Source organism: Nuphar pumila, chromosome 5, assembly GCF_984573655.1.
Source record: "Nuphar pumila chromosome 5, dmNupPumi1.hap1.1, whole genome shotgun sequence".
NCBI lineage: Eukaryota > Viridiplantae > Streptophyta > Magnoliopsida > Nymphaeales > Nymphaeaceae > Nuphar > Nuphar pumila.
In genome coordinates this window covers 117,114,986-117,128,715 of record NC_143253.1, presented here as the reverse complement: position 1 = coordinate 117,128,715, position 13,730 = coordinate 117,114,986, and the positions used below count along the sequence as shown (strand labels likewise).

Here is a 13,730-nt window from a genome sequence, read left to right as displayed (position 1 = left end):
AACCCAAAAGGCTTATCAACCTTATTAAACTCCAAATTAAGGTTTTATATTGAATTTAAAGCTGGAAAAACACTGGGCTTGGATTTGGATCCGGATCCAAGATCCAAACCCATAGCCAAAACGAAAATGGATCAAGACCTGGATCAAATCCAGATTTAAGTAGGACTTAAATAGGACCCAAATCCATATTACTTTGGATCGTAGGCCTTGGATCCAATCCGATTCAACTCTGGATCCATTTCGACAAACTGCTCAATTTTCAGAAAAACGTGATTTTCGTGCAAACCAGAACGAAACAAAATATTGTTGCGCTCAGAATTCCGAGACGCATCCAACGATATATTACACGTATATAAAATTCTGAATTTCGCCTGAAAATAACTTGAATTTTGCTTGAATTTAAATGTCGAAACTAAAACTTTTTCTCACGTTTCGATTGGCTCGTTTGAACATAGTTGATGATACTTGAGTCAAACCTGGACTCAGAAACACCGGTCTAAAAATTGAGCCTCAAACGATTTCTCTCCCAAACTTAGCCATTTTGAGATTTTTGGCTAAGTTTGAAAATACGCGATATTACAATACTTGTTATATCTAAAGGTGGTTATGCTTATTATGTAATTTTTGTTGATGATTTTCTAGACATACTTGGATCTAGTTTCTTAAACATAAATCTAAAGTTTTCTCTCAATTTCAAATATTTCATAACTTAGTCAAAAATAAAATTTAAAATGATATTTTTTTTTGCACTGATTCAGGAAGAGTTTTTTTTATCAAAAGAGTTTATTATCTAAAACTTCATTGCATTACATACCAAAGTTCATATCCTCACACACCACAACAAATGGTTTGGTTGAAAGGAAGCATAAGCACATTATATACACCACAAAGACCTTATTTATAGCAAACTAAGTACCAAAAGAATTTTGGGTTGAAGCTACTTTAATTGTTGTATATATTATCAATAAGATGCCATCTTCTGTTTTACAAAATGTATCTCCAGTTAAACAAAATTTTGAATTAGCTTCAGATTGTTCTAGATTAAGAGTTTTTGGGTGGAAATGTTTTGTTTTTACCAACAAAAATGATAAAATTTCTCCTCGTGCCATTCCTTTTGTTTTTTTGAGTTATGAAGATAACCAAAAATGCATGTTGATTTTAAAACCGAAACTTTATGTTTCTAGAAATATGACTTTTAAAAAAAGATTTTTAACTTTAAAATGAGAGAAATGCTACTTTGGATTCGTACCTTGCAGCCACACAAAAATGAGAAAGAAAAGAGAGAGATAAAGAGGAATGCGTGAAATAAGGATGATGCATTATCCTGTTGTTCACACCCCATTATACTTATAAGAACATTGTACAATAATACCCTTGCACATAAGGGAAAATACAACACATTAATGGTTACACATAAAAGGGTAGGAATGCCCTTACACAAATTACAATCTTAACACGTCTCCTTGAACTGAACATGGTTCATTTGTGATGACCATGGACAGTTTGCGCTTAAGAAGCCAATGCTGAGCACAAGTTAATGGTTTAGTAAACAGATCTGCTGCTTGGTCATCACCCTTGATAAAAAGAGGCTGAATCTGCATGCTTTCAACCTTCTCCCATATGAAGTGTTGATCAAGTTCAACATGTTTCATTTTTCCATGTTGAACAGGATTAGAGGCAAAGGTATAATGAAGTATACAAAATTACAAAGCAAAGTCCTTAAGCACATACACAAGTACAAGAAAGGACAATACAAAGGCACAATATAAACACAAAAGTGCATACAAAGACTTCTAAGAGTCTAGATTATAAGCACAAAAGTAAACAAATATATCTTTATTGAATGAAAATGCCTAAGTATTGGTTACAAGAGAGGGGTTCAACCCCTGTTTATACACAAAAGGAGGGCATGGGGCTCTATTGGGGAGCTCCCAATAGAGTCGTTAGGAGCTCGCAACGGTCACAAATGTGACCGTTGGAGAGCCCCAAACGACTCTATGGTCTTTTGACCATAGAGCTGAGCCCATGCTCTTTACAAAAAAGACTTTAAATGAAAAATAAAAATAAATAAATGAAAAACCTATCCTAATGAACAATACTATTACATGATAGTATAATGACCAAAATGCCTTTAAAGGGATATACAAATTACAACTGTATATATGTACATATATATTTGTATATAACCTATTTTAGCACCCCCCTCAAACTTAAGATGTGAACATTGAAGGCTTGTTAATAAGAAACAAGAAACGAGGTGCAGCCAAAACTTTGGTGAAAAATATGCGACCTGAAATTCTGATGTGACATAGAGTAACTCAATTGTTCCTCTAAAAAATTCGTCACGAACATAATGATGGTCCATCTCAATATTTTAGTACGCTCATGAAAGGTGCGGTTGTTGGCAATGTAAATTGTGTTTTTATTATTGCAACACATCTTTGAAGGTTTAGATATGCCAACTCTCATATCTTTGAGAAGATTCCATAACTATACAAGCTCTATGGTTGTTGTTGCTACAACTCTATATTCAACTTTTGTTGATGATAACGATACCTTCTATTGCTTTTTGCATCTCCAAACAATTAATGAATTTCCTAAGAAAACACAAAAACCAGTAGTTGAGATTCTATCATTAGGATTTCCTTCCCAATCTGCATCAGTATATGTAAGTAAATCTAAAGAAGAAGATGATGATTAGAAAAACCCTTTAGTTATAATATTCTTTATATATTTGACGATTCTTAATACAACACTCATATGTACTATGGTTGGACAGAATAAATAGCATGAGCTATGTCTGGTTTGGTGATAGACAAGTAGGTGAGTGACCCGATTAGTTGATGATAAGGTGTAGGATCTTCGAGAAGAGTTCTATCTTCAAGCCTTAATTATGCATTGATCATTTCATGTGTTTCCAATTTCTTATCATTTGAAATGCTCGACTTAGTACAAATATCAACAACAAACTTTATTTGAGAAAGAATATATCTTCTTGGAGAGTAAGCAACTTCAATACCTCAAAAATATCTTAGAAAACTCATATCGGACATATCAACATTTTATTTTAAAACATTTTTAATATCATTAACTCTCTGTTTGTCACTTCCAATTATTATCATGTCATCTACGTACAATAGAAAAATTACAATCTTAGAACTTTTACTTTTGACAAAGAGAGCAATGTCAGTATAGCAAGAATGAAAACCCCGATTAGTCATCACATTACTAAATCTATCATACCAGGTCTTAGGAGCCTGATTAAGACCACACAAGTGTAAATCAGAAACACGTCATCGGAGATTGAGAGAAAGAAGAATAGAGATAAAAGAAGAAGAAAGTTGCAACAATGTCTCTACACCTTTTGTGGGTCGTGGGTTCCTTTTAATATTAAAACATGTAATACAATAATGCCCTTAAGTGGGCAGTACAAGACCTCTTACATGAGGGGGGCTAAACAGAAAAAATAAGTATACATGTTACATAAGCACATCAGTCTGGATCTAGATTTGGATTTGGATTTGGATTCAGATCCAAAGTCGCTTCTCAATAACATGGCCTTCTTAAGTTTTTACCTTTTTCAATATCAAATCTCGACGGAGGGTCCATATAAACCTCCTCATTTAGTTCACCATTGAGAAATACATTTTTAACATTAAGTTGATATATGAGCCATCTTTTAATAGATGCAATGACTATGAAAGTCTTCGCACTAGTCATCCTAGCTACTAGTGCAAAGGTTTCCTCATAGTCAATTCCGTATTCTTGGGAATATCCTTTGGCCACTAATGTAGCTTTATATATTTCTAGGGTCCCATCACTCTTTGTTTTAACCTTAAAGATCCATCTGCTTCCTATAGCTTTCTTTCTTAAGGGTAATGAGACAACTTCCCAAGTCTTTGCCTTTTTAAGGGCATTTAGTTCAACATTCATGGCTTCAACCCATTGTGAAAGGTTTTTGGCTTCATTATAGTGTGTTGGTTCATAATAGGATTTTAAAGCTATTAAGCATGCTCAGTAGTTTGGTGTCAAAGTATCATAAGATACAAACCTACTTGGTGGGATAGAGACACAATTGGATCTTCTAAGTGAGATTTCTTCTACGGAGGAGTTATGTGCATAAGCAATATGTTGAAGCATACATCACGGTTTAATTTATTTACACGTGTTTTGAAAATGGTACACTTGTTGGGCTTTCTGTCCTTGTTTCATTTTCACATGACACCATATATAATGCCTCTAGTTAGGGAAGTTTTGCCTTGTGAACTAGGATCAGGCGAAAAAATAGGTGATGTTTCATTGACTCAAGTTAAAAAAAAAGCCTGAAAAATCTAGTGCTTTTGAAAATGATGTGTGTATGTATAAAGAATAGGATTCACTGTCATAAATGAATGGGAGAATGGATCTCATGCTGCTGCTCCTCCTTTGCCCCTCCCCTCTAAAGTAACCCAACACACAGAAAAGTCCATTTACCATGAAAGTACCTCTTACCCACACTAAGTGTGATTTTTTTGCCAATTTTCTTGTCCCTACTCTCTAGATCATTCTCGATACCTTGATGGATCATTGCAACAACCCTCCTCATGCTCTCCAACAAATATTTCTTATGAATATTTTATTATGCTAAGAAGATTGGTTTTATGGATGGTCATTAGACTTTGATCATTTAAATGATTTACATTTGTCAATGTTAATTGGGCCATGGTCTTTCCTTCTGCTTGGCCAGTAGGCTAGCACTTTGCAATTATTGGACCATAAAAACTGTTTCCTAATTAAAGCATGACGATGGGTTGGTAACCAATTTTCTAGCTGTACTCATCATACCTTCATATGGTCATTTCAATGATGTATGAGTCTGATCATCTTGTGTATCCTAGTTATTTGGACCATGTTTAGATTTTTATAAGAAGTTTTTATGTGTTTGTAATTGCATTAATAATATTCAAGTTGAGCCTGAGCCTTGGGCTGTTTGACTGCAGATTGGTCCAGCCTGAACTATGCTCAAGCTTGACATTAGCTCTAACCAAGCTACAGTCATGTCAAGTCAAGTCTAAGCATTAATATCCAAGCTTGGCTAGGTCGAGCTTGAGCGCTTTTGAAGTTGGCTTGGTTCAGCTTGAGTTGACTTTTAAATTAGTAAATATTATTCTAAAAAAAGTGGGAGTGTAGAGGAGACATGATTCCAACCCTTCACATTAGTCAAAAGTGAAGAGGCTAACCAATAAAGAAACACTTTTTTTTTTGCAGTGAATGCATCAAATAAGATAATTAACCATGTTCTATTTATACAATTAAAACACAACTTAGCTCTAACAAGCTTTAATGAGTATAAGCTTAAGGTCAAGCTCCACTCATTCAACTAAATGAACCTCGAACTAGTTTGGAACTCATCCTGCTTAATAAACAAACCAAACTCGATCTGTGCTTTGCTTAGATGAGCCTGAGCTTTTCAAAAACGCCTTGGCTTGTTATGCAGCCCTAGTTATATTCAAGCATGCTATTTTGTTATGTTTTTTGAATTTAACAACGTCAACACTATTCTATCTCCATGACCTTTAGTGTTTTGTCTGTTTTTTCAAAAGTTTTTAACCAATATTGGTTTTGATTTTGGCCATGTTTTATGGTTAATTTGATTATTATGAACTATAATTTTTTGTTAGCAAACAAATGCATGGTCCTTGTTATTGGAATGAATGGATTGTCTTTCTTCTGCAGGAATTTGGTCATAAAGCAGCATTTTATCATGCTAACATGGATCCTCAGCAACGGGCTTTGGTTCAGAAACAATGGAGCAAAGATGAAATAAATATAATTTGTGCCACAGTTGCATTTGGAATGGGTATCCCTTGATAATCACATATCTCTATCTATATTTATATTGTGTGTGTCTGTGCCGAGAGTTATGTCACATGGATATGGATGCGGGAATGGGATACGATGCAGATACACTTAGTATGACATGGCAATTCTAGAAAATTTGGAGGCCGAGATACGACCATACACACAGTCTGTATGTGCGAGTGTGTATTTATGTACATACATATATGTATATAAGTGTGTGTGTGTGTGTGTATATATAATAACAATTGAAAATCAAATGTAATGTAATTGATGACAAATTTTGAATAATAAAAATGCTTGAAAATGCAAAATAATTAATCAAGATCATAAAAATAAATAGATATAAGTTAATGACACAATGGTGATTGTGTCCATGAAGTGTCCTGGTGTGCTCGAGTGTCGTGTCACGCCAACGCAGGATACACATGCCAAGTGATTTGTCCTTGTTTAGAGAGAGAGAGAGAGAGAGAGAGAGAGAGAGAGAGAGAGAGAGAGATGCCATCATGAAAAGGAGTTGTTATCTATAAGAGAAAGACGTAACCAGATTATTCCTTTCCATGGGCCAAACATGCTCTGCCTTAAACCACAAAACTTTACATTGAAAGCCATCCATCGATCCTAACTCCTTTTCTTACCAAGTAGTGTTTATTGCATATCGATGGGAGAAAGGATGTGAGTCCCTTCAATTAGTTAGAAATAGCCTCCTTGGCTCCCTTGCAAAATTTGAAGTTTCTATTTATTATATGCAATAATGAAGGGGTTAGCATTAAGAACCACCGTTAAAGTTTTCAACCTTTAGTTTTACAACCATAAAATTTATGATTTTTTATCAAAAGACTGTGATGAAATGGCAACTGAAAATTTTTGCACTAAATTGAAATTATTTCATTTTAACTATTTAAGTATTTTTTATTGAAGTTGTTGAAAAAATACATTTGTCACCATCTATATATGCAGTGTGTGTGTATGTATGTATGTGCGTGCATGTGGTGGGAGGAGGGGGGTTTACATGTGAATGCATGTTTATTTGTGCGTATATGCATGCATATCTATGTGTAGAATTTGCTTTTCATGCTTTGTAACCACAGTTGTTTTTTTATTTTAGGTATCAACAAGCCAGATGTTAGGTTTGTGATTCATCATTCTCTACCTAAATCTATTGAAGGCTATCATCAGGTGTGCTATAGTTACTAAACTGTTTTCTATTGCACATATTCAATTACTTTGAACACTGATTCTTCCATTTTTGTGCACATGAATGTTTGTTTCCTCTGCATAGGAATGTGGGCGAGCTGGAAGGGATGGTCAACGTTCATCCTGTGTATTATATTACAGCTATAGCGATTATGTATGTTGCTGCATGAATGTGATCTAATTGATTTTTCTGCAATTGGAATGGGAAACATGAGTTTCCAGGAATCTGTTTCCTAATCTTTTTTTTCCCCATTTTGTTTGTTGTAGATTCGGGTTAAGTATATGCTTAGTCCTGGAACTTTTGAACAGAGCTCCTTGGCATATGGAGCTGGTCGTTTGGAAACTAACATTGAGAATCTTCTACGCATGGTATCTATGTATGCTTAAGTGATGGTTTTGTTTGTTTTTTGCGTGTAAGGCTTGTGCTTCATTATTGCTGTTCTGTAAACTGCAAGTCAGGTTGGTTATTGTGAAAATGATGTGGACTGTCGAAGGCTATTGCAGCTGGTTCATTTTGGGGAGAAGTTTGATCCTAGAAACTGTGGAAAGACATGTGACAACTGTTGCAAGATGTTGACTTTTGTTGAGAAGGATGTCACAAACATAGCAATGGAGCTGGTTAGGAACTGGGTTTTCTGTTTGTTCTTGTCTTCTATTTCCACTAAGCTCTCCCAGTTTGTTCATGAATTTGATGAACTTTTATTTGGTAATTCCTGGGTTAATTAATTTGTGTTGATATTTTTCCTTCACTGATTGATCGCCTGCAGGTAGAATTGGTAAGGTCAACTGGTGAACGCTACTCTTCATCTCATTTATTGGATGTTTATCGGGGTTCATTGTGTCAAAGTGTAAGTTCCTCACAGATTTGCTATTTATTTATTACTACTTTGTTTTCTTTAGCATGACTAGCTGATCTCAATGGTTAGGTTAAAAAACTCAAACATGACTTGTTGAGCCTCCATGGAGCAGGGAAGCATCTGGGGAAGACCTATGCTTCTCGTGTGTTACGTCATCTTGTTATTGAAGACTTTCTTGTTGAGGATGTTAAGAAAAGTGATATTTATGGATCTGTATTATCGGTCTTGAAGGTTTGGAACTTCCATGTATTTGTTTGAGTGTTAATGCTTCTGTTTGATCATTCTTTTTATGTGGTCATTTGGCCAATCCCTGCTAGTGCTAGGTTTTCTTTGTCTATATCTGCAGGTTAATCAATCTAAGGCTAACAACCTTTGCTCTGGCCAGCAAAAGATCATTTTAAGGTAGTTTGATATTCGTATTATTTCTTTGATGAAGGCATCATACTTTGATACTGCTTTACTAACTGCTTTATTTTTTCCTCGATATGGATCCAAGATTGCAACTTGTACCTTTTCTGTGGACCTATCTTGTAAAGAAAAAGTTGCAAGAGAAAATGAAGGGCATAAACCATTATAAATTGGATCACATCTGATCTGACCTAGTATAGGGTACCTTTTCCCAATTCTTTGTGTGCAAACCTTCTAATATGGTATGTACTTCAAATACTTCGATATAAGAACAAGATTGAATCTAGATTGGTGAATCTCTTACAATAGGCCATAACTATCCTTGAGGGTAAATAACCTTTTGTTCTCTAATTCTCTAGAAACTCTTTAGAATGTACCACTTATGAATCTTATTTCTTTTTATAATGTCCAAAGTCATCAAGAGACACTGATGGGAGAAAGGGAGAATAATTATATGCAGAGGGAGCACATACATGCACCTATTTTAGTAGGAAGCTTATAACTCATTGTAAGTGACACCAACGTTTGAAATAGTAGCTTGTGGTCTATGTAACATGGGTGCTTCTGTACCAGTGAAGCACCTGCGTCAACACTGTTGGGTGTGGGTGCAGCACCCGTCACCACGACACGGCTTGGCACTTGGTGCAGGTCAATAAGTGTTGGGTGCGGTCAACCTCACATCCGACCGTTTTAATGTATATATGGAATATAAATTTGCTAGTCATTTGTACATGCAATCTAATAGAAAACACCAACTTTTTCACAAAATTTCCATTTTTTTGTAAATTTAAGCTTACAAATGTGATCCATATAGTTACTTTAGTAGAAAACAGGTTTTAAATCATTTTTTTTTTGCAAAAAAGTAAGTTGGTTTTCAAGGGCTTTAAAAATCAATGGCCCATAATGTACCAAAATTTCATGACTCAACATCATATTTTTACATCAAAAAAATGATCCATAGTATGATGCCTAGCAAACCAACCATCTAAACACATCTATGAGGTCAGATTGAGTATATATAACTTGCACCTACAATTTTCCAACTAGATTGTACATACATTAGTAGGAATGTGTATTTCAGCAACTTCGCATCCAATATATATTTTTTTAATTTGCCATGTCACACCCTTCGCACCTGTGTTAGAATCTGAGCTCCCAGAGAGATTGGTTCTCCGGATCTGGGCACATGGAACAAGGCACAACTCTGGAGAGGGACGCACACCACGTGAAGGAGGGGCGTGCATCGATGGGGGAGAGAGAAAGAGACATCTTTCTTAGATGGCTGCACAGGGATGCATGTGGTGGATAAGAGGTCAACAACAAGGGAGAGAGAAAAGGTGTTCCCTTCGGGTCGATGGCGGGCATGGAAGAGAAGCGAGTGAAAAATATGTTTTCTCATAGAACAAGAACAAGAACCAAGAATGAAGCTTAGAGAAAGCTCTGATTAAACTTCATTGAAAATAAGCTAAGCAGGATTCATTTATATATAGATTTACAGGAGGATAAAACACTAAAATACACAGGCACAACCTCACCCTAGATAGGAGTCTAGGGGGGCGTCCAACCATAGTCCCAGCCTGGGTAGTATTCCAGGCTGGGCAGGTTTCCCTGGACTGGATCTTGGGACTGGGCGGCTCCTCTGGATCGGATTTTGACTGGGGCGGATCCTTTGGGTCGAACCTGGAGCAACTTCTCTGGATCGGATCCGGGGCGGTCCGTAACAACTTGCACCTGTGTAGCATTGCTTGCGTCTTGTAACCAACAACTTTTATTGGAATATGATAAAACACAGTTAATAGTCTCGTCTGAAAATCCATGACAAACTACAAATATCTGGGACACAAAAGCTCCAAAAATTGACAAGTAGGTTGTCATATATGTGCAGGCCAGGTTAATTCAGTTACACTTTTAATTACTTGATTCCTTTGTGGATTGCTTAGACCCACTTCGAGTTAACAGCATAGATCTAATCCTAAAAAACTACTAAACATGATCAACCAATTTCTCTTAGGGCTGTCAGTCCTAGACATAAACTATATATTTGATGCCTAAATCCTTCTATGCCATGTCCTATATCTCATGCACAACCAGCTTTAGGTCTCGACCTTAGTAGGTCATCATTGGCTTGTGGTTGACTTTTCATTAGTCCTATGAGCCATGAACTAAACATTGCTTAAAATTGAAATCTAATTAGGAAAAGGCAAATGTAGGTGTTCTTGGTGCTGGTCCATTGGAAGATGTAAGGTATCCACACAATAAAGATCTCTAATTCTTTACAATTTGCATTGCACATGCCTGAACTGGCAGAAAACATAAAATAATTTGCATAACTTTGCCTAGTCAACTATGTAACCTAAAACACAAAAACAGAAAAAAAGATTTGCTGAAACCATATTCAGGACCAGTTTTCTGAACATGCGAAGGCTGGAGCTGGATTTTGAGCAAAGATGCAATTAGATGAAAGGGAATCATCCTAAATCATGGAAATATGCACCATAGTCAAGAAGCTATAGAGTTGTAGAGCAAGCATAGATGGTCCATATAGAGTAGTAGGCATATCTGAAAATCCAAAATATGGCTGCATGCAACTGATTTTGAAATGTAGCCAATTCATGATGGTTTGGGATCACAATCCAAAGTATCAAAGTCATGCTTGTAGGACTGTCAATGACTCAGGCATAGGCTGGACCTGCGTCCAACTTTGAGGTGCTGCTGTGCTGGTACCATATCCTATTGGGCCTAGCTTAGGCAAGGCAATATCTGCGTCTGGGTCCAGATGCTAATAACCTCACTCAATCAGATCAAACCTTTATCTACCTTGAAGATGTGCCGTACGCTAAAGCCTGAGGGAGCTATTAGAGCGATTTAACGTGGGCGCTTTTGTCTTATCATTGCATATGTGCCAAATTCAAGAACATGAGAGATAGAGAGAGATTCCAGAATTAGAAGCTAGTAGAAGAGGGATGGATCCTAAAGTCTAATTGGGAAAATATATGAAAAATCTTAAGACCTTGCTTTACAGGAAAATATTGTTGTCAGATTGGAAAAGTGGGTTTAGGAAAATTCATGTGACTACTTTTCTAACGGAAAGACCAATTCAGACCTATGTAAAGCAGGCAAGGATATCTAAAGACTGCCATGTCCCTTGTGACTCAAATTTTATTCATCTGAATGTCTAGCATACATGAGTAGATCAATGATGTGCAACTCTACTTCTACATGCACTCTAAGCTGAAGTCATCTCTTGGAGTTCTGTACAGAAGCAACAGCCTAGCAGCTCAGTAGACTAAGCAACCTGAATAGCTTATGTGGCACTACTATAAGCATGAAGATCTTGATGGCTTGAAGGCTATCAAATGGCATCAGCTGAATGCTGATATTAATGCTTGCCAGACATTCAACAACATAGTATTATGCAATATTTTGATTGTAATGCATTGCAAGATACACTCTTTGCATTTGGGGAATTGGGTAGATGTTATTTGAATGGGTCAAACTTATTTTCATTTTTCTTTGTTCTTGGTTAAGTAAATACCATCCTTGTAGGACTATGCAGTCATTGAAGATTGATTGGTAGCAATCATGTATCTGTGTGAAGCATTTTATGATTGTATGAAATGGCTTTCATTTATTTATATCTGCTGGTCAGCTTCTCCAACTTTCGAGCATAATTGGTCTATTGAATGAGTTGTGTGCCTAAGCTGAAGCTGTTGCTAAGATGGTTTGAATTAGTAACCAGCAAAATTTTGCTAATGAAAACTATATAAACAATAAATGAAGTTTTTTCAGTTTGTTTTGTACATTATTTGGGAAGTTGAGCTGTGTTGTTATATTGCAGATTTCCTGCTCCACCCAGAAAGGCAGACAAAACTGAAAAAATTGAAACCTCATTACTTCCTGCAAAGACACCGATTGATGCTCCTGGGCAGCCTCAACCAGAAGTGGACACGGTATCATGATATACATTTCTTCCAACCTACTAAAAAAACAGCTTCTAGTTCCTTTTCAGTACTACCATTTGACTATGCTTTCATGCGTATCACATTGCAGAACCTGTCGGCTGAACTTTATTCTGCTTTGCGCATTCTTAGAACCTTGCTTGTAAAGGAAGCTCCTGAGGGTCTTATGGCTTATCACATCTTTGGGTGAACTACTTGTTCTGTGAATTTTCCCTTTTGCTCAGCCTTGAGAAATCCAAAATAGTGAGAATATTCTATTTCCAATTGCAGAAATGCCACTTTGCAGCAGATAAGCAAGAGAATCCCTAGGACAATAGAGGAACTTCTTGAGATTAATGGCATCTCAAAGTAAGTTGGTATTTGCCTGAAATCTGCACTTTACCATTGAACTTGTTCATAATATGTTTTACTTGATTCTTTGTAATAGGGCTAAAGTAAATAAATATGGGGCTCGGGTGCTTGAAACTATTGAATCTACTATCGAAGATTACCAGAGGATGAGCAGCAATTGTGAAATTGATGAATCTGTTAAGCGTCGGAGAGACTCAAATGCCTCTTCAAAATCTGGAATAAATCATGACGATGATTTCATTGAGAATGGTGGTTCAATGAAGAAAAAAGTGAATAAAGGGGAGTCAAAAAAGACACAATCAAGCAGAACTAAAACAATGGCTATGAATTATGATCAGGTTGTTGATATTGATCTGGACGGATTGGATCCCTCGAGGAGCCACATTAGTGAAGGCAGGGTATCACCATCGCAGTCAAAACCAAAAAAGAGTGCCAATAGTGCAGTTAACATGTTTGTTAGGTATGCATTTAGAAAAGATCACGTGTAAACTTTAATGCGGCATGGTTCCTGCAATCATTGGTTGTAAATCATGTATTCATGTTATAGTTGTTTGGGAAGCTTTGAGCGTTGTCTACTTATGTAATTCCTGCCTCATTATATTATGGCTGGACGGCATGTTGTAGCATTTGCAACCTGGAGCAATCTAATAGATGCTACTAAATTTTGTAGGCAACACGATAGTGTTTTTTAGTGAATGTAATCCAAGTAAAATTCATGATCAATTTGATGGGCCTTTTCTTGTAAGGATATCATGAATGGAAAATGACTTCACTGTACAGACAAAATCGACATGTTTTTTAAAATGTTCTACAATTTTTGATATTCTTCACATGTTCAAAATTGTAAATATCTGGATTTAAAATGACCTTTTTACTCTTTGCACATATGAACTTTTTCTCAAATATGTGATTGTTTTTTTATAGAATAGTCATTCTTTTTAGATTTATATCTCTCCAGTCCAACGTCCAAAACTTATGTTTTTATAATCATTAGAAAGTTGAGACATAGGACCATAAATTTCATGTTTTGAGTTAGAATTGAAAACCTTTCGAGGGTTCTTGTTTTTGAGTTATAAAATTGAAATAGAAACATACTTTGTAGACTAGAACAAGTGAACAA

General features: G+C 36.0%; 1 protein-coding gene across 1 annotated transcript in view; it reads left to right on the top strand.

Annotated features, from left to right (window-relative positions):
• Positions 1 to 13,281, top strand: part of LOC149838304 (ATP-dependent DNA helicase Q-like 4A) — a 90,383-nt gene extending 77,102 nt beyond the window's left edge. Inside the window, exons 18-29 of the mRNA XM_090008221.1 lie at positions 5,716 to 5,839; positions 6,947 to 7,017; positions 7,121 to 7,189; positions 7,303 to 7,404; positions 7,495 to 7,653; positions 7,803 to 7,883; positions 7,962 to 8,123; positions 8,239 to 8,294; positions 12,139 to 12,250; positions 12,351 to 12,445; positions 12,530 to 12,607; positions 12,687 to 13,281. Coding sequence (XP_089864347.1) covers positions 5,716 to 5,839; positions 6,947 to 7,017; positions 7,121 to 7,189; positions 7,303 to 7,404; positions 7,495 to 7,653; positions 7,803 to 7,883; positions 7,962 to 8,123; positions 8,239 to 8,294; positions 12,139 to 12,250; positions 12,351 to 12,445; positions 12,530 to 12,607; positions 12,687 to 13,098 — 1,521 coding nt within the window. The 3' untranslated portion in view covers positions 13,099 to 13,281. The remainder of the gene's footprint in view (positions 1 to 5,715; positions 5,840 to 6,946; positions 7,018 to 7,120; positions 7,190 to 7,302; positions 7,405 to 7,494; positions 7,654 to 7,802; positions 7,884 to 7,961; positions 8,124 to 8,238; positions 8,295 to 12,138; positions 12,251 to 12,350; positions 12,446 to 12,529; positions 12,608 to 12,686) is intronic.
• The last annotated feature ends 449 nt before the right edge of the window (positions 13,282 to 13,730 follow it).